General features: G+C 44.1%; 1 protein-coding gene across 2 annotated transcripts in view; it reads left to right on the forward strand.

Annotated features, from left to right (window-relative positions):
* The first annotated feature begins 472 nt into the window (after positions 1–472).
* The window catches only part of ECPAS (Ecm29 proteasome adaptor and scaffold), an 86,175-nt gene continuing 65,389 nt past the window's right edge, over positions 473–21,258 (forward strand). Inside the window, exons 1-4 of one of the 2 annotated variants that reach the window (XM_074994686.1) lie at positions 473–619; positions 12,880–13,010; positions 16,226–16,342; positions 20,359–20,477. In XM_074994686.1, the coding sequence (XP_074850787.1) occupies positions 598–619; positions 12,880–13,010; positions 16,226–16,342; positions 20,359–20,477 (389 nt within the window). In that variant the 5' untranslated portion in view covers positions 473–597. Of the gene's footprint in view, positions 620–796; positions 1,007–12,879; positions 13,011–16,225; positions 16,343–20,358; positions 20,478–21,258 lie in introns of those variants that run through there. The other variant, XM_074994685.1, reaches the window with a different exon arrangement.

Raw genomic sequence — 21,258 nt, forward strand, 5'->3', positions numbered from 1 at the left:
TGGTGGGGTGGACAGTGGGTAGGAGATACAGGAGCCACTGGCCACTCGCATGTACAGGTTAATTGAGAAGTCAGGTTATTTGAATACAGGTTAAAACCGAGTTTAACTACACCCCACCCCTTTGAGCTCTAATTTCGATAGGATGCTTTACCTTGGATGACAAGTGCCCACACATGCCATGTAATCTGGAATAAGGCAGGCTGTGAATTTAAAGCTCTTCCCGATTCTACCTGTGGCCACTCATTCCTGCACAACAGTAGTCCCGTGCCTCAAGCCAAGGGACAATAAAGCCTTCGCCCTTGGCACTCAGCAGGATGAGCTCCTGGGGCAGACCTCCCCCTGTGAACACGCCCTCGGCCCGCAGAGCGGAAACGCTGAAGTGAGGGAGGAGACCCCCTCCTGGAGCGGCGCGCGGGTCTGGCCCGGAGCCCGGCGGCCCGGGGAGGAAGTGGCGCCCCTCGGAGGGTGTTCCACACTTCCTCTCAATCTCGGCCTGACCCGCATTGGCTGCACCTTCCCCGGCGAGAAACCCTCCCGCGTGCTACCAGCGCCGGCCGCAGCTAGGGGGAGGACGGCAGAAACGAGCCTGCCCGAGCCATGGAGCTGAGCATGGACTCAGGTCGGTGGGGGAGCGCGGGGGCCGGTACCTGGCGCCCGGGGGCGGGTGTTCCTCAGCAGCGGGCGGAGGAGGGGAAAAAATAGACCGGGCGGAGGTGGGGGGGGGCGATGGCTCAGCTCTTTCTAAATATAAAACCCGCGTGAAGCGAGGGGGGCTGGCCTGGGGGAGGGCGCGAGAGCCGCGCCGCGCCGCGCCGCGCCACCCGGAGGGAGCTGCCGGGCGGCCCTCTCGCGGGGGCTGACGGCGGGGAGGCCGGTGCCGGCACAGCCGGGAGCCGGGGCGCCGGGCCCCACCCTGAGGGAAGAAATTGCTCCCGAACCGCTCTCCCCCGCCCCTCGGCTGCTGGCAACATGGCTGCGGCCGCCTCTGCCGCCCAGGACGAGCTGAGTAAGTGGGGTGCCCTGGGCTGCGGGCGAGGGGCTTTGGCTGACCCCCTCCCCCCCAGCCCCACCGTCTCTGCCCTTGGCGGGCCGGGCCGGGCCCCTCTCCTCTCCAAGGGGCGGGAGCTGGGGAGGGAGACGCTGGCTGCCTCGCCCCCTGTGTCCGGGCGCGGCGCCCCGGGGGTCCCCGGGCGGGGCGGGGCGGGAGCCGGCTTAGGCCGCGGCTGTGCGGAGTCATGGTGTGAAAGAGAAACTAAGGCCTGAGGGGAGCCCCAGGCTCAGCGCGCCCCGCCCGCCCCCATCGCAGGGCTCCCCCATGTGTCGGGGGCGCGGGGCCGGCTGGGGACGCGACCCCCAGTCAGGGGGCGCGGGGCCGGAGGCTAACGCCCCTCCCCGCGGCATGGGCCGGGCAGCGCCGCCCGCAGTGACTCTGCTTGGCGGCCCCGCTGGAGGTGGGGGGCGGCCCGCGGGGCAGGCCGAGGGGAAGCGGCGCCGGCGGGGTGGGCGCCCCACTCTGGAGTGCCCCTGCCCGGGCCTGGGCCCTGCTCTGCCCTGCCAGGTGGGAGTTACCGGGCGTGGGGCCCCCGCAGCAGGAACTGTCCTCAGCCCGGGCCCTGCTGCCGGCTGGGAAATGTAGTCCTCAGCGCTGGGCTGCCAGCGGAGCCCGGCCCAATGGTTAGAGCGGATGGGCTCCACCGTATCTGTCCAGAGGTCACATGGCTACTCTCTCTGGCGTGCTCCCGGCGTGACCTTGAGCCAGTCCCTTCCTGGCCGTGGGACTCCCGTTTGCCACCTGTGAGCTGCCAGTACTAATGCTCCCTGGTCAGATTAGTGCGGGAGGTCAGGCTCAGGGGTCAGGACCCCTCATGGGGACATGAGTGCATTACACAGGGGGGAATCACTAGCTCTCAGCCCCCACCTCAAACTCTGCTTTGCCTGTAGAGTTTATAATAGTGCTAAACGTAAAAAAGAGTTTGTAATTTATAAGGGGGAGTCACACTCAGAAATGTGTGGTATGAAAGTGGTCACCAGGCCAAAAGTTTGAGAACTGCTGGACTAGAGGATTGTAAAACTTGATGTTTGTAGAGATGCATGGATCAGAAGTGCGGCAGAGGTTTAAAATGTTTTAAAGTTCAGGTCATTTGTATTCCTTTCCAGAGTACCTGCTGAAAGCCACACTGTAGGTACAGATAAGCCTTTGCTCATTTCATAGTTGTTGTTTTTTTTCTTGTGATAAGTGTATAAATACAAACTCTGCCCTTCTAGAGCTTGAGACTTTTTTGTTAGGCTTTAAAGTAGCAATGTAATATAAGAATAAGAGATACGGGGAAATACATTTATCCATTTCAGTTTTCTTCTATTATGGAAATGATGCCCCTGATCCTGCATTAAGAACTCCATGTAAGACCATAAGCCCATGCAGTTCTCTGGGCTGATCAGAATAGTAGTCAGAACCTATGTGATATAGTTCAAGTTTAAATACTTATTTGGAGGATAAGGACAGACATCTAGTTTTGGGTGTTTTTTAAGACTCATATTTATTGCTTGCTCTGGTGCAGTAATGATAGACCTATCTCTAAACAGCTATAAAATGTTAAGGGACTATTTTTTATCTTGTTGCTGCATCTCCTGAGATATAACTTGTTTTTAGACTACCTTGATAAATCAATAACAACATGATGTATAACCCAGATGGCGGAACTGTGATCCTGATCTGTGTGAGAAATCAATGGGCTGAAGAAAGTGATATGTTAGACTTAGCTTGACTGTGGAATTAATGTCACCACCAGGAACTTGGAACAAGGAAGAAAGTTTTCAAGGATTTAAACCATATATTGCTGTTTGATGTACAGCTTTTCTTTTTTGTCCTCTGTTTGGAGAGAACCCTTTAGTCTGCTTAGCTTCCTCAAATTATTACGTGTGCTGAATGGCCAATGGAACACCGAAATACTGAAGGTGTCCCTACTCCCACAAGAGAACTAAAATTTCAGATAGGAATCAGGAAAATTCACTGATTCTCAGGTCTAACGCAAATATCAACTTATTTATTAGTGACAGTTGAGAAGAATCATTATGTCCATTTTCTGTAGTCTAGAAAAATTGATCAGACACTTTGTTGCCCATCAGCCATGACATTTTTCTACAGTCAGCTATACATCATCAGTGTTCCCTTCACCTGTACACCTTGTGAAATTACTCAGGCCTCATCTACACATCAGACTGAGGTAAAGCATCTTACGTAGACTTAATTATGTCAGCGTACACAGTACAGCCTTGTCCTGCTGATGTGGGTGCTCTGCTACACTGACATAAGCCCTAAGCCTTAGGTGGACATAAAGTTATGTCAATGCAGTTAGGGTAGCGCAGTGTCAGATCCTGAGTTACTTCCATCAGCTGTTGGCTGAGCCCTGAAATTGAGAAAAAAGCCAGCCACCTAGAACCTGGCTGATACTAGCTCCCTACCCCTACTCTGGCTTAACCCGCCTCTTCTCATATAGATGTCCTTGCTTGTCTCCCTGCTCAGGGAGGTAAGAACATCTGGATATGCGCCACTGACAGAAGATGGATAGTGTGGACATCAGTCGCTGTAGTAATTTACTCCAGTGGTTACAAGTTGACTTAACATACTAGCGTAAATGTGCTGTCAATGGAAGAATTCCTGTTCGCGGACATAGCTTTATTCCGTTTATACACTGTTTGTGTCCCCCAACTCCAAATGTAATATTACTCCTCAGTGCTTTTTGCAAGGTATCCTGTGGCTGTTGCCACCTGGTTTGCTGTCACATTTGAATGTGAGCGAAGTCTGGAAGGAGGGAAAGAAGAATGTCTTCTAGAGTATAATCCAGATTAGCAGTTTGTTGTTGTCATTATCACGTCTCAAGCTGTGTAAACTATGACCTGTCAGATGTAGCAATAGAGATTGTATAATACACACTTCTGACCTGAGAGGAATGGGGTTTGTTTGTGTGGAGAGGGAGGATGGTGGTTTTTTCTGTGCAACCTCTTTGAATAACTGGAAAAGTTACGCACTCAAAGGTGGACTTTAACAGGAAGTATAAGAAATTGCCTTAGTATGGAGGGGGGAAATTGGGAAGACTTCTCAGCAAGACATATGTGAGGGACTAAATTCAGATGCATCCAATTGTATTTTGAAAGGAAACTGGTTTTCTGACCTAAAAGAGAAGTTTGGTTACTCTTTCAGGAGGCTCATTATCTTACCAGTTTGTCCCGGATTTAGCTGTAAGAAACTTTGTTTTGTAGCTGCAATCAAGTAGATAAGCTGCTACAACTTTTTTTTGTTGAGGAAAGTGTGCTTGCTTAAACTTTTTATGAGAATGCTTGTGATTTGATGGATAAACAATTTAAGGTGTGATAGCTTGAATACTGATTTAAAATCCATAAGTTGGGCCTAGAGTTGTGAGTGTGCAGATGCAACAGAAAAAAAAAGTCATTTGCAAAGAGAATGGACAGTAATCTAAAGGGAGTCTAAATCTGACACTCTGAACATGGAAATCCAACTTCTGACTTCTAAAATCTGTATCTAAACTGTTCTCTGATGTGGAGGGATATGATGAAAACAGAAAAATACTTTCCAACAGCCAAAGTTCATTAGTGATCAGGACAGGTCCATGGCAGTGCTCTCTCAAATTCATTTGAGTTTGTGGTAGAACTGTGAATAGTACCGTCGAACCCTGACTCCCAGTCTCCTGCTATAATCACACTAGAGATATCCAAGGCCTGATACAATTTTAATGGAAGCATAATAAAAGCAGGTTAGAGCTGGATTCCTAAATGGAGTATCTTGCTCCTCCAGTTCGGAGTGATGCAGAATCAGTTGTTTAGCTTCTGGGGAAATTAAACCCTCATTCTGTGTTCTGTTCTTTTAATGCTCGTCTCAGCCTCCTTCTTTTCCGCCAATACTCCCCCAACATCCTGGTTATGAAGTTGACTCACTGTATCCAATGCTGCTCAGGTAGAAGTAAGCATTTTTTTGTGAGTGGGTGGGGAAAATGGGGATATTTGAAGGAAAATTGAGGATATGTGCACTAAACTTTTATAAGATTGCCGTAGTGCTGCAACTGTACACTGTTTCTTAAGGAAATGTACATCCTCCAGAATAGTTTTGATATAGTGATCATAGTGTTGTCGCCTTAAAGTGGAGTTTAGACTGGGTGAGATGAAGAAGGTAGCTGCCTGCACCCTATCACAGAATGCTACTGTCACAACTCCTAGAGTTGTGTTCCAGACCCAGACTGTATGGCTGGGTTCCTAAGATACTGTTGTCAAACTAGATATACCTCACAACTGATCTAGTTAGCACATGTCCCAGCTTTAGTAGTCCCTCAAATCTGCTTTCATAAATAGAAGTATACACTTCACACTTGATACTCTCTTCATACATAAATACACATCAGATTTCTGCACAGAGCTGCTGGTATGCTGTTTCAGCAGTTATAAATGTATTGGGAGCTAATGCTTTAATGTAAGAGGAAGTGGGGAGAAAGTTGATAAACAAAAAGTAGCATTTGAATTGACTTCTTTGAACAGGTGGGTAAACAGTGAGCTACACAGTTGAGGCCAGACATTATGAAGGTCTTATTTTGTTGCTTTAATTGAAAAGGTAAGAGACAGGTGGTAAAGCTGTCTTTTAAAAAGTGCAGCACATTTAAAATTGTCCATCTCTCCGTGCCTATCCTCCACCTGCCTTTCCAGGTTTGTTATAGCAAATGACCATATACCAGAGCAAAGGCTCGGTCAATCCAGTGAAGTCTACTGGATTTTTGCCATTGACTTCAGTGTCTGAAGGATTCAGCTTTAAGGCTGCAGAGATTCAAGGGCCCATAAACATGATGATGTAATGTCTGATTAGAGACCACTGTCATAAATATGGGAGTTGGGGTTATAGAATCATGAGGTTAGAAGGGACTGTAAGTTTACTCAATCTTAACTCCCTGCCAAGATGCAGGATTTGTGTCTAAACCATCCAAGACAGGTGGCTATCCAGTCTCCTTTTGAAAAACTCCAGTGAGGCATTTCCGAAACTTCCCTTTGCAGTCACTTAACAGTTTGCTAAGCACAAGTTATGGGCCTTGCCATTAATCTGGCTTTGGTATATAAAATGTTTATATTCCCTTGATGTTTTTAAATACAGTACTAGTAGTTTCATACAATAGTATCTGCAATCTAAATGTTTTTTGTTTTTCTCTCCTAAAAGAGAAAATACTAAGGTGTAGTATTTTCATCAATTAGGAAATCAATATTCTTTCATATACTTTTATCATATAGTTTGGAAAAGAACCAGAAAGTGTTAAAAATGACCTTATACATTTTTAAGTTGCCATGGAAATGCTGTTACCTACATGTGACAGAAATTATTTCTGCCTCTAAAAATATCATCTTGCTTTATACACAAATTGGCCATGGTGCTGTAAGTAAGAGTAAAGATTGATTTTGCTTTTTTACTTTCCTGATCCTTCAGTGCAAAATGAATAAATATGAAAGGACACCTGAAATCTGATCAGTTTTGTAAAATTAGTTCTAAAGTAATTTCAGATAATGTACTTGTCCCCGAGTCCCCCACCCAATTTTTGTGGTTTTAAAAATACATTTTCTTAAAACTCTCCGAATGTTACCCAAAGACCTTACAAAAGCAGGAAGAAGTCAAGCAGCAGTCTTGTAAACACATACGTCAGTATGTCCATTGAGTTATTTGCAGCATTGAGCTCTAGTTGTCTATATGGGGAGGGAAGTAGAACTGGCTATAAAAAGCCATGTCAATTGCATGCATTATACAAACTGCAGTAAGTGAGATTCATAAGCACAATTTCTTACAGAAATAGTAGGTGAAATTTTTTCAGACTGTTTAGAAAATTGTCAGTTCATTTAATGGGTCTGATTTTTACTTCAAACCTGTTTTGTTCTAATGTTGCTGTTTATGCTTGATTTGTTTTGGTTTTTAATTCTTTATAAATAGCCGGTGGTTATCATAACTGGAACACAGCTGGAAAAGGTCATACGCATTGGGCCCAGCCCCTGGGATACACAGTGACTAGACTTAATTTAACACAATCAACCTGTTCCTAATCTGCATGAGTGTGAAGAAAAGCTTGGGGGGTGGGGGCGGCAGGGGAGTGTTTCAAGAGTAACAAATGCTGTGATGTCTGCCAAGCATCCCAACCAACAGCTCTGACTGCTGAACTCATTACCTGTGTCAAACTGTTGATGCAGCAGCAAGTACATTAGGAATAAGACTTAAATCGCTCACACAATAATAGCACTTATATTTTATTAAACTAAATCTTAAATGTTACATAAACGTTTCACATTTTCAATTGCAGCACCCTCCTTAGTTGCTGCCTGATAGTTGTAGAAGTTTGAGTGTTCTGGGATGCCGGCATTAACAACATTTGACTTTTAAAAAAAAAAACAAAACAAAACAAAAAAAACCAAGCTTAAGAGCAGCTAACTCTCACATTCCCCACTCCCATTGTCATTTTGATTAATAGACTGAAACAGAAATATGAATTTTTCTGCTTTTTCAACACTGGATTTCTTATGTGTGATTAAGATCAGAGGATGAAAATATTCTGTCTGTCCCCCCATCTTCTGTTGTCATACGGACACGTGTTACTGGATCATTCTGTTCCTTGCTTCACCCATCAAGGCTTAAACTGGCATATTTCTCCTCCGTAACAGAGAGGTAGTCATGCTAGTCTGTACTCTAACAAAACAAAACAGCAGAAGTGTAGCACTTTTATCACTGAATAAATCATTTTGTTAGTCTTTAAAGTGGGTCTGTCCCATGAAAGCTCATCACCAAATAAATCATTTGATTAGTCTGTAAAGTGCTACACTTCTGCTGTTTTATATTTCTCAGTATTTCTACACACTGTTCAAGTTCTCCTTCATATATCGTATCTAGCAACCTTCCACCAGTGTCTGCTCTGCTAGAGGGAATGTAGTGTGAGCGTAACGACTCAACCATGTCAACCAAGTTATTATTGATGATGATACAAAAAAGAGAAGTTGTGGCATAAATGAGCCAAGGAATCTTTTCATCTAGAGTGTCTTGTTGGTATTTGCTGATTCTTACTATAGACTCCTCTCCCCAGCTGGTTTACTGAACGATTGAAATTTTTTGCTTGCTACTGATACTTTGTCATCTAAATATGTTTAGTTGCAGCATTGCTGCCACAAGTACAGAAGACTCTGAGGCTTTGTCCGCACTAGAGCATAAAGCTGATTTTTAAGGCACTTAACTCAATTTCACAATGTGACTGTCTTCACTGCAAATACCATTAAGATGATTTTTAAGAGGCGCTAAGGTCAGGTTTTTTACACTACCCCTTCAATGTGGTGTAACACCAGTTCGTGTTTACAAGGTTGAATTAATACTTGAGTGGAAACAGCATGACTTTAAAGCTATTTTTACCAGCCTCCAGCGATATTCCACAATCCCCCAAATGTGTCTGTTTTAGCTACTTTCACCTCTGCTGCTCTCCAGATGTGCAGGAAGTAGTAAACAGGAAGCCCAGCAATTTGAATTCATTTTCTTTCTGGCCAGCACGAGGATTGCATCTAGCTATGATCGCTCAGGGTCACAAAAGAGCCCCAGCATGGAACCATCAGGGGAGCCAGGATCTCATTTCTGTGTGGGTGGATGAATGTGTGCTGAGTAGACACCAGGGATGCTCAGCAGTATCAGGTGAAAATCGAGCTCCTCCACACACCCACGTGGCTGCCAGGTTGTGTGGACTATGTCTGCAGACAGTGGCATGCCCTGCCCTGCAGGGGGCGAAGTGTTATTCCCTGCACAGGATTTAGCAGGCAAGGCTGAGAAACTTGTTTAATGTGTTCTGAGAGCACCCAGCCGACTGAACTGTTTTCAACCCATTGCTCAACTTGTTTTCTGAACTTTATATTTGTATGGGGCAATCCCCCACCCCAAGGTGCCATGCGGCTGGTGGGCTAGCCCCCTCCCCTCCACCACCTGGCTAGCCCTCACCCCAGCACACCATGTGGCAGCTGGGCTGTGGGGACCATGCTTACAGAGAGCTGTATGTCCTGCCCTGAGTGGTGAAAGCTTCTTCCCTGCGCAGGATTTAGCAGGATTTTTTCTGTGCTTTGCATTTGTACGGGGCAGCCTCCCCTCCACCTGGCACTATGTGGCTGGTGGGCTAGCCCCTATCATGCCACATGGCTAGCCCCCACCACACCAGGTGCTACTTTACAGTGCCAGTCATGCTTCCAGACAGTGGCATGTCCTGCCCTGCATGGGGGGAAAGCTTCTTCCCTGCGAGAAATTTTGTTTTCTGCGCTTCACATTTTAGGGGCCTGGCCCCCACAAGGCACCAGGCACCTGGGGGCTAGCCCCCTGCAACAAAAATTTTATGGGTCTGGCTCCCCCAAACCACCAGTACTCTCCCAAATAGTGTGGCTTAGAGAAGGATTTTCTGTGATGCAATGGATCTTGTGGGTTCTCTCTCCTGCTTCTTTCCTCAACTTTTCTATCTTCTATTGCTTCCTTAACTTCTCTTCTCAAGCCACTGCTACTTCTGATGGGGCTCCTTCCAGCAGCCACTAGACACCAGCCCTCTGGGATTCTTTCCTTCTCTTCTGTTTAGTCTTGGGTATTTATAATGAGTCTGGAACTAATACTTCCAATAGTCTCTTCACCTCATGTTGGAGATGTCAGCGCAATGGCCTCCTTAGAGCATTCCTCACTTCTGTGTGATGACAACTCACAGATTTCTCCCTCTCTCTCTACTGCAAACCTGTCTCCTTCAGACAGATACACCACCACTTTTTCATTGTATTGTCTTTCTTTGAGAATAATATGAAATCTTTCCCTAGTTGCATGGATCTTGTTTGGTGCATTTTCATCCAGGGAAGCGACGCTCACTAGAAACCAATGCATTCTGGAATTCCCTCCTTTTCCTTTTTGCCTGGAGAGTAATATGAAGTCTTTCCCCAGCCACATGGATCATGTTCGGTATATTTTCACTGGGGGAAGAAACTTCTGAAAATGGCCATTCTTCACTTCTGTGTGGTGACAGCTTACAAATTTCTCTCTCTCTCTCTGGTTTAAACCTGACTTCTTCAGCCTCTCGCTCTCTTCACTTGTATTTAATGACAATTTGAAGTCTCTTGAAAAAAAACTCTCTTTTGTAAAAGCTGCCTCTTTCTGTAAAGATGATTTCCCATTAAAAAAGCTGCTTCTTCCCACAATGCGGATGATTCAAACAATTTGTCTCACTGGGGAAAGAAACTTCTGAAAAATGACAGTTTGTTTTCAGTGGGAGGGGAATCAGGGCAACACAGTCTGGGAAGATGACATGACACACCCACCACCATTTGTGGGGCATTTTTTCCACATAACACACTGGCATAAAAACCCAGAATGCCATGAGGTTGAAGGAACTGTGGGATAGGTGCCCACAATGCACTGCTACAACAGTCGAACTGCAGCGATATAGTAGGGATACTGGGTTATGCTAAAGTAAAATAGGGAATAGACTTATGTGTCACCATTAAGGTCTGTCCGTGTTGTTCCACAATAAGGGAACATATAAAATAAGAAAATGACACAGTGGAAGCTGGCAATTCTAGATTTCTCTCAATGCAGCTTTCTGTACTGTGTACTTGGGTGATAAATTCTAAAGCTAGTTGACTAATTGAACAAGCCATACAGATTAGCTAAGTTAAACTTTTTTCTCTAGCAACATCCAACACAGCAAATAGCTTGAGAATTTACCTGTTAAATCACCCTTATGCTAAAACAGAGAGAGCACTGAAGAATGATGCATTGCTAAGTGAATTATGTACATTACTAACCAATTGAGCCACATGGTGGTTCCTATCTTCCGTCACATAATTTTCCCCCAATAAGCAGTTTTCCTTATGATGATTCATTCTTGCAACTAGACCCTTCATCTCCTTCTTGCATTGCTTGCATTTGACACATTTTCCTTTTTTACCCAGGGTACTAATTTCTTCAAAATATTCCTAGGTAGGGGCTCTCTTATCCCCAGAAATTGTGATGCTTTTTTCCATGGCAAAAGTGAAGGGGAATGTCGGAAGCCGTGTGTGCTGAATAATGTCTTCCCTTTTTTCTTCCCAGTCCACTCCACTGTTCCTTTCTGTGCTGCCTCTGTCCTCCCTACTTATTGTTTCTGCCTTAAGACAATGTCTTAACTAGCTCTGTGATGCTCCACCCAGTGCCACTACCATTTAGGCACAGAATAAAAACGATCCTTTCCAGCCTGAGTCTCTTTGCACATTAGTCTTCTGAGAAACAGAAACTGAAAGCCCGTAACTTTCAAGAAGCAAGAACTAGTAGGCTGGATGGACAGGAGCCATTAATTAATTTTTTACGAGACTGGAAAGGTAGGTGTAGCAGGTTTGTGCTGAGATTTAATTTTAATTCTCTTTAAATGAAAAATATGTTTATTGATTTAAAAATTCAATTTAAATAAAAATGTCCAATTTTTAAAAATGATTTATTTTTATCCATTCTGATTGCCAGGGATAATTCAAAATGGATCTGAATACCTTTCTTTGGAATTTGTTAGCTGCGAAAGAAAGCCAGAGCACTGTGGTTAATCATCTGTAGCATTTAAATTGTGTTCCAAAGAGATTACAGACTAAATAGATGACAGGTGAAGGATATGAAGGGAGACATAAGTGGTGGGAGGTGAAATGACTTGCCCAGTGTCATACAATCCGGTCATTCACAGAGCTGGGAACAGATCTGTTATCTCCTGAGTCCCTGTCAGATGCCATCTCTGGTGGAGCAGATGGAGCCAAATGTGTTTTTATGTGGTTCTTTGGAGATGCTGTCCTCTAAAATACATTGTCAGATTCAAAAATGAGAGTGACAGGGTGGCTAGGTGATATCTTTTATTGGACTGACTACAATTGGTGAGACAGAGAAGCTTTCAAGCTCACAGAATGGTGGCTTCAGAGCTCTCTGTAGCTCAAAAGTGTTGCTGTTGGTGAACAAGAAGTAGATCCAATAAAAGATATTACTTCACCACCTTGTCTCTCTAATACCCAGGGACTAAGACAGCAAACAACTTGAATTTTAAATTACATCCAAATATCATTACCTTTCTGATATCCCCATTTAATTCATATTGATAATGACAGTCTCACCTGTAAAGTGGGTTAACACATAAAAGCAAATCTAGGTAGTTGGCTCAACTTCATAAATGTTTTTCTGGGAGACTAGGTGGCTCAGTGAATTGGTAAGAGAGTGTAGAACCTTTCCTCTCTGGTGTGGTAGATTAAATCCATGCCTGGTTACATGGTAAGCTCTAAGTGCAGGGACCTTCTGTTCTGTGGAGTATATAGCAATTGGGGATCCTTGTCCATTGTGGTTTCTAGACATTCAGCAATATAAATAATAATAGACAAAAAGTTGTTGCAAGTCAGCAGCTGTCTGGTGGCCTTTGTCTTAGTCCAGAGTGCAGATGTCTCAAAAACAATCACCAAAATTGATACTTTGGGCGGAGCAGTGAAGCCAAAGGGCTGCTAGAAGTGGAGGCTGAAGTACGCCTCAGACTTGGAGGTGCTCTCGAGGGAGGTGTCCCATAAGTGGGGCAGCGTGTGCAAACTCATACAACTTCTGTCCCTGTTGAATGTAACTGGTGGATGGGTAATTGAAGGTTCCAGTCTTAATGGCTGTCAACCCATCACCTTTCAGCAACATACATTTTTCATGGAGTTGTAAAAATAGAAGATTGTGGTTTAATGGAAGATGCTCAGTCTTAACCATTCTTTCATCTCAGTTGCTGTATTACAATCCCATGTGGGTAAGACAAGATTTCTCTGCTCTTTGTGTTTCTAACCCCAAATTAACCAATTGTTTTAAAATTACAGATCAACTTGAACGTGTATTCTTGCGTCTTGGCCATGCAGAAACAGATGAGCAGTTACAGAATATTATATCCAAATTCCTACCCCCTGTCCTGCTCAAACTGTCTAGTACACAGGAAGGAGTGCGTAAAAAGGTAAGGGTGCGGTTACTGTAGAATTTACAGTCAGTGGAGATATTGACAACCATGATGTATCTGTAATTTTGGTGTTACTAGCTGCTTTCCATAAGAGAGACTATTAAATGTTAGTGTGATATTTAGACTCATGCCTGTTTCCTGTCACACCTGGCTGCTTCCACAAGTCTTTTCTGTAATTCACTTAACTGCTTTGTGTCACAGTTCAGGGCAGCTGCACCTGAATTCTCCCACCCTCTTCTGTGGTCCAGCAAGAACACTCTGTTATTGGCTCCTGGCTGTTCAACTGTCACTTCATTGTCTGGAGACCCGTGTCTCTCCCCTCCTGACCATTTTCCAGGTTGTACAACTCCCTGACTTACACAGTGAGTTCCTCAGCAAGCCAGGTGGTCTGTGCCTACTCTTTGCTTTCTCCTTGCAGTTTATAAACAGTGTGTACTTGCCTCCAGTTATACCACACTGCTCTTTCTAATCAGGCACATTTGTTCTTCAGATGAAAGCAATACAGAGGCAACATCAAAAACAGAACCTACACGCATGCTAATAAACGTATTGGAAATCCCCCAGCACCTACCGTAACTCCTGCAAGAGCTTGGATAGGAGACAGTCCTTTAAATCTCACCATGGGGTTTTTCTATGGTTACAAGTTCCTAACAGTTGGTAGCTCAGAATAGGGTCCCCTGAGTATCTGTATAAAGTCATTCATTTTCCTCCTAGGTATTTGCTGGGAAATTCATTTCACATGTGTTGTCCCAAAAGTTCATACTTGCCTTCCGCATTGTGCATTATAGACTTGATCATCAAGGCCCCCAGTAATGCATAACCTTTGCATGCAGTATGAAACTCCAAATATACTTAAACTTAATTGAAGAAGATTTCCCAAACAGATGTCAAGAAAGTGCCTTATTTGTGACAGGTTGCACGAGAAATCTTGGTATAGTAACTGAAGGAGGGACTATCACTGAGGTTCAAAAGGATTTTTTGGAAATCTGCTCGTCTACCCCATTCCAAACTCAGTGTGTTAAATCTTTGTACAAGTAGAGAAACTATTAAACTTATTCATAAACTCTGGCCATAGTGGCACAGCATCTACGTTCAAGGCCAGATTTGCTCTGCTCCCATTTAAGCACCAAAATCTGGTCTCTCTTATGGGTGTTGAATGTTTGAAAATGTGGCATTAAGTGTATATTGTTGTCAACATGCTGAAGAACAAAGATTTGACATGACAGGCTGTGAAGTTCCTTAGTGTTTGGGTATACAGTATATTTTCTTTCACGTTGAAATTTCTTTACCTGATTTATTGGAATGTTTACAGGAAAAGGCCAAAACCTGCGATTTGTAAAGGTAAAAATCTGGTGTAATTTAATATAGAAATATTTTAGAATGTCTTGAATATTTTTGTGGGTTGAACATTAAATTATAGACCAAAAAAAATCACTTAATTTACTTGCCTGCCTGGAGCCAAGTTTGATACTTATCCCTGCAACAGACATCCTGAATATAACCAACCATTTTCCTGTGCTCCCAAGCATCTGTAAACATCTCACCAGGGGAATATAGTAATCCCTCAATTTACATGGAGGTTGCATCCTGGGCAACCTCCATGTAAATCAAATTTTGCTTAAATTGGGGGTGAGGTTGGGCCACGGGCAGCTGAGGGAAGTGAGATGGCAGCCCTGTGTCATCCCGCCCCCCCAGCTTCTCCCAGAGTTTTGCTGGCCAGGCTCCCCAGCTGGGGAACCCGGAGCACAAATAGCTGCTTGCAGTGACAGTTCTCCCAGCCGGTTCTGAGAACTGGCACCACAAGCAGCCGTCTGTCACTGACGGCAGCCTGACTCTCAGCTGCTGCCCTTGACAGGAGCAGGAAGCCGCTCATGTCAGGGGCTGCAAGTGTCAGGCTGCTGTCCCCGACGGGAGCTGTTTCCTGCTCCTGTTACGGGCACCAGTCGCATTAACCCAAAACACACTCTGCTTGATTGTGCGTATCTCGAGGGTTTACTGTACAGAATCCTGAATTTTGTTCTTGACAGATGAGTAAAGGGGTTGGGGGGGGAAGTTTACTCTTCCAGTATTTTGTTCTGAAAACTAATTTAAATCCTGACGTGAATGTTATTCTGCGGACTTTTTAATTGTTTACGGTTCTAGTATTACATACATATGAAGATTTTATTCTAAATTGTTTAACAGCCAAACAAAGGTTATTTAAAAAGCTGGCCTCTTGTAAACCTCAGCAAAGATCTAATATGCACTGTGCAGTCGTGCAGAGAAACCTGTTCAACACAAGTTCTGGTTTCTGTGCATTACTTATCTCAAAGCCTTTTTTGTAAGAAAGACCTGGATAGCTAGGGTGAGCGCCACATGAAAAACTTTCATCCCTTCTAGATAGCAGCAGTGACTGAGTGCTTTTCTCTCCTAGCTGCAGCTCCAGGAGTAGCAGGCATTGTAACAAGTTATCTAAGTTGTGGCAAAAGCTGTGCAGATTCTCCTGGGGGAGATAGTAAAGACCAAGCTCTGCTATTTTCTGCAGTCTTTTCCCTCTCTCCTGCCTATGCACTCCATGCTGAGGGTCTGCTAGCTAACACTCATCCAAAGCCCCACCTCCACTAGGCACCAGGAAAGCAAACAGAGTACAGGGGGCAGAGTTAATTGTATGCGATGTGGAGTGTTAGTGCTGGGCCCAGATAAGGCACGTGGCACTGGAGGAGGCAGTATGCAAATGTTCTAGCTCAGTTTATTTACTGTCTCATTTAATATGGAGCCTTTCTTTTCTCATACTGATTTGGCACCTGCCAGAAGAGCTAGATTTTTTTGGTACCAGAATCATCGGAAGTAGAGCAGTGATGGCATCAGGGCTGTCTTCTCCACATCACTCTGCCAACATCTTCCATCTTGACAAACAGCAGCCAGTTGTATGTGGGGAGAAATTTACTCTCCATAATCATTTCTTCCTTGACATTGCTACCAGTGCTGCTCACCAGGCTGCTGCTTTTGGTGGAGGGATTTGTGAGGTGGAGGACAGTCTGATAGAAAGTGGGTGGAGATCCCCATCCATTTCACAGAGGCCAGCAGACAATATGAAAGGTAATGGCAGCCTCTTAAAGATCGGGGAACTAAGGGGTGCCAAGCACTTTTTTTGTTCTATGGTTAATGGACCAAACTTTGTAAGGAATATATTGAACCCAAACCTGAGGTTAATAGGTTTTTCTTCCTCCCAGGTCATGGAGCTCCTAGTTCATTTGAATAAACGCATCAAAAGTCGTCCAAAAATCCAACTTCCGGTAGAGACTTTACTAGTTCAATACCAAGATCCTGCTGCAGTTTCTTTTGTCACCGTAAGTACTGTTCTTCCAACAATGTTACCTGATTATTTGTACAAAGGTGAGCTCTTTCTAGTCTTAGAGGCTCCCTGTGGTGTTTAACTGTTATCACTTCCCTTCAGAAGCATATTATTGTGATGATGCTTAGAGTGACTTAAAAGAAACCAGTGTAGTCCACCAATGTGAGAGAAACTAGTTTTAAGAAACCACTAAATTACAGGAAGTTGCCTACTTACAAATAGGTTGTATTCCAAAAGTTGGTTTGCAAGTCAGTTGTTTGGAGCTAGGAATACATTTTCCCATTGAAACAATGTTCTAAATGGTAGTTATGTTCCCATGGTAGCCCACAAAATCCTAGTTAACCCATAATGTAGCTGAAATACTGTATATTTACTATGAAAAATATAGAAATAGTTTTATATTTAACCTTGAATGCTGGTGCTTGAGGAGAGGCAAGTTTAATCAGAGGAGGCTGAGAAGGGAGGTGGAGATTCTAAGAGGGACTTCTGGGAATCCCCTGGCTTCTCCCACCCCATATACCAGATCCTTACATCTGGTATGTGGTATGGGCCATATACCAGATCCTTGGCCAGCCCCGTCTCTCAAGCTGTGCCTCTCCCACCCCAACAGGCAGCACCCAGCCCCTACTCATCAAGAAATGGTAAGTGGCATAAAAGTAGAGGTGGGAGGAGAAGGGGAGCAGCTGTGCAGCCGCTGTGCAGCCAGGAGCTGGAGAGAGACAGTAATTTTCCCTTCAAAGTGCTGCTTCTTTCCAGCCACTGTCTGCGTGCCCCCCACCCTCACCTCCTCCAAAGTCTTCCAGTCAGCGCGTGCTCTGCTTGCCACAACCTGTGCCTCTTGCCTGCTCCTCAGATGTCAGGGCCATCCTTATTCATATGCAGTTGCGTGGGGCACCACCGGCTCTTAATATCTATCCACTTCTTCCTATCCTTGTTCTATGGCTCTGCTTCTTTCGGAGAGGAGCTAGTTAACTTAAAAGTGAAAAAATCTGCCAGACCTATTAGTAGCACATTGAACCTATGATTCAAATGGTAGTGAAACCACTTAACAGGCATTTGCTAAACCTTGGTATATACTGTCAATTTCTGAATTTACTGTGTTAGTTAGCATGACCTTAGTTTAAAATTTGCTTTAAAAATATTTCATTAGTGTGTTGCTGAAGATTATAAAATAACATCTCTAAAAAAATCATTATCCCGCCCCACCTTGGACTGCCATCAGGCATAGCGGCACCAGTTTAATAGTACTGTATAGGGCCCCATAAAGCCAAAGGACAGCCCTGATTGAGGCTGCAGGTAAGCTGCTGTTTGTATATGTGGATATTTGTAAGTTGCATTTTTGTAACTTGGGGAGTGCCTGTGCTCAAATTCTTCTCCGACTTTCATGAGTGCTTGAAATAGACAAATTTGTTTTTTGTATTAGTTGCACCTTGAGGCCCCATTGTGTTAGGCAGTGAACCAGCTCCTACTGAGTGAGTCCCTGGCTTGGAGAAGTTCCAGTTTAGGGTCCTGATCCTGCAGTTATATAAGCAAGTGATTGTCTTTACCCACTTGAGCAATATGCCAGAGTGTTTTCAGGATCAGGGCCTGTATAGGTAAAACAAAGCAGGAAAAAGGGAATAATATTGCTGTTTTTCAGAAAGGAAACTTTATTGGATTAATTCATTTGGTGTCTTTTTAAAGATCAAACACTAAGAACTACTTTGTGAAACTAGTGAAGACAGTTTTTAGTGTGTGCATTATAAATACACATGGTGACTTCATGGAAAAGATGGCAGAATACTGGCGAAGACCTCATTGCTCTGCTGCTAACTCAGGCATATTCTTAATGGGAAATATTGCAGAGGCAGAGAAGGAAATGTTTAGACTGTTACGCTGTCATTAATTAGAATTCACTTCCGCTGGAGTGCTGGAAGCAACGGACTGGCCAAAAGCAAGAGCTTAACAATGGCAGAAATTATACATGACTTTTCCCTGGGAAGAGGCCAAGGATTTGCAAGATGTTTATATTCTTTATAATACTGACAAAAACATCTTGTTTGAAGGTAAACTTGAAAAGTAGCGCTGTGTGTCGACATTGTTGTTTATGGTATCAACCAGATAACACTCCAGTACTTAAGTGTAATCTATTGTTTCTCACAGTTAGTTTTGTGACATTTTAATAAATATCACATCTACAAAGAAACACAGTACAGCTCACTTCTGCACTGCGTCTGTCTTATTCACACTGCTGCTTTCCTTTCCATTGTGTTAACAGCTTATGTTTTGTTACTGAAAATTTGCAATAAATACCAGAGAGATCACCTCAGAAAGGCCTTTTGCTAATTTCACAAAATGATTTGATTTTTTTTTTAATTTGAAAACAAAGTTATGAATCAGGCCAGTCCAAAACGTGCGTATGAGGAGAACTTTAATATTTTTAAGAGATGATAGTAATTTAGTGGGTCCATGCTTAACTTAGTCCATTTGGAGTAATATGGTTGCGTAAAGGTTGATGTGTATAACAAATCCTTGAAATACTTACCAGACACCTGGACTTAATTTTCAGCTACGCTTTGTCATTAAAAAATATGTGAATCAACACATCTCCATCCAGGGCTCAGAATTCCTGTTTGTGCAACAGAGTTCTTATTTATTCACGGATCAGATACACTGTTCCGACATTATCCTGCTTTGACTTTGAGTGACCACGTTTGGACATTAGAAAGTAGTAAATTCTCTTTGTGTATTTAGTCTGTAGCTGCTTAGTTAAGATTGCCAATCCTAGTGGTAGATATTGTGATATGGGCACACATGCGCAGACGATTGGATTGACACCCTTCTCCCTCTCCTTTTAATCAGGTCGCTGAACAGGTAACTCATTCTACATCACAAACCCTGAGCCAGATTTGAGCTCTTTAGCAATGGAAGGGGTTCCTCTCCTGTTGTTGACCTCTTGTGCTGTCCCATCCCACCGCTCTCTTTTATAACTTTATTTTCAGCTTTTTAATAAGGGGGATATAGAAATGTTTTCAAAGGATCCCTTGCTTAGTTGCAGAGCTCCTTGGTTACCCAAGAGTTCTGTTTTCTCCCCTTTCAGAAATAAGGTCCTGAGAAAATGAGAGCGAGATTCTCCTAAGTGCCTGTCACAAGGTGCACTCACTGTGGGTGGTACCTCCCTTTGTTTGCTCTGGGGATTAGCTCTGGCTAGCCATTACCCTGGGGTGGGCAATAAGTGAGCCATGGGCCAGACATGGTTCACCAAGGTTAGTCCCTGGCAGGCTGCCAGGTACTTTATTTACATGAGAGTCTGCAGGTAAGACCACTCGCAGCTCCTGTTGGTTTTTTGCTCACCCCCACTTCCACCTCAGCCCTGAGAGCCACCTGGAGCATGCCATGGAGCGCTCTGGTGTCAATTGAAAAGGCCCAGGGATCTGGCTGCTACCACTCCTGCAGCAGCAGCTAGGAGTCCCAGGCCCTTTTGAATTGCTGGGCCCCCAGGGCAACTGCCCTGTTCTCCTCCCTTACCCCTGTCAGGAGACCTGCTGGCTTCCCAACTCCTTCCTCCCAGAGAGTGACTCTGTGCTATCCTCTGTGGTACTGAATGCACTTCCCTCCTTCCCGCAAGTAACGAGCTAACTTCTGTGCAGTCCCTTCTGTTGCCAGCTCTCTGGGTTTATCGGACACTTCTTTTTCTGTCTGATTAATCAACTGCTTTTTCCTGGCTCCTCCTCCAAGTGCCACCTATATGTTAGACGGGCCTAATTTGCCCCCTCAGGGCTGTTGTGGGGAGCATGTGTCTTACTTGGGGAAACCGTCCCAATCACATCAGGTGTGAATTCAGGTGCTGAACCTGACAGTGGAAACTTTTAGTCATTGTTAACCCTAGAAAGAATTGCTTGCTGTTTTAGGCTCTCAGTTGCTCTGTACAATGTCAGAAATGTACATTATGATTCAAAACGCTAGTTTAACAAAATTGATTTTTCTTTTGCGTGTATAGTGTACACACAATTTTTTTCTTTACCCTTGCAGAATTTTACTATAATTTATGTTAAGATGGGTTACCCTCGTCTGCCTGTGGAAAAACAATGTGAATTGGCACCTACTCTCCTCACTGCAATGGAAGGGAAACCTCAGCCACAGCAAGATAGGTATGATTATCTACACGTGAAGGAAAGAGGCTTATCATCAGAACAGAATAAAATGAAATGTGCTTTTTCTTGGTGATCAGTTGATTACCTAGAAAGATTCGCGTGTTGGGTAATATATTGAGAAATCTACCTTTACTTCCTGACCATTAGGACACATCAGGGCAGGGACTGTCTTGTATGTTGAGTTCATATAATGCCATGCACAATTGACCCTCAGTGTGATGGCATTCTGGGGTCTCTAGGCGATACTGTAGTACAGATCTTTCTGAACTTTCAAAAGCAGCTGGTGATTTAGGGTGCCTAACTTGACAACCTAAAGAAACTTGACTTTCAGAGAGTGCTGAGCACTGGCCTTCTAAAGGGGATTTTTAGTGTCTCCACTTGGGGCTCCCAAAATTGAGGCATTCAAATTTGTGTCACGTTTGGAAATGTATCCTAATAAGTTACAAGCCAGGCATGTGAGCTGCTGTGTGCCAAGCACATCTGGCAGTGTAAAGCAGCTGGTGATTTGGGGTAAAATGAATGTAAATGACATCTTTACTTAACGATGCCTTTAGGCTTCCAGTATGGAATAAAGTTGTTTAATTATTAAGGAGAATCGGGGGGGCGGGTAAAATTTTGGCCCAGTTAAAGTTAAAGCCTATGGCAATTAACTATGGTGAGAAAAAGAGTTCGACATGGGCACGTTAAGTGTTAGATACCGAGTCCTTTTGGAAATCTCTGTACATGTGAAGTGAGTAGACGTGGTATGTTTCCTAACTCTGACCCCGTGAGATGCCAC

The sequence above is a fragment of the Carettochelys insculpta genome, chromosome 5, assembly GCF_033958435.1.
Source record: "Carettochelys insculpta isolate YL-2023 chromosome 5, ASM3395843v1, whole genome shotgun sequence".
NCBI classification, from domain to species: Eukaryota; Metazoa; Chordata; order Testudines; family Carettochelyidae; genus Carettochelys; species Carettochelys insculpta.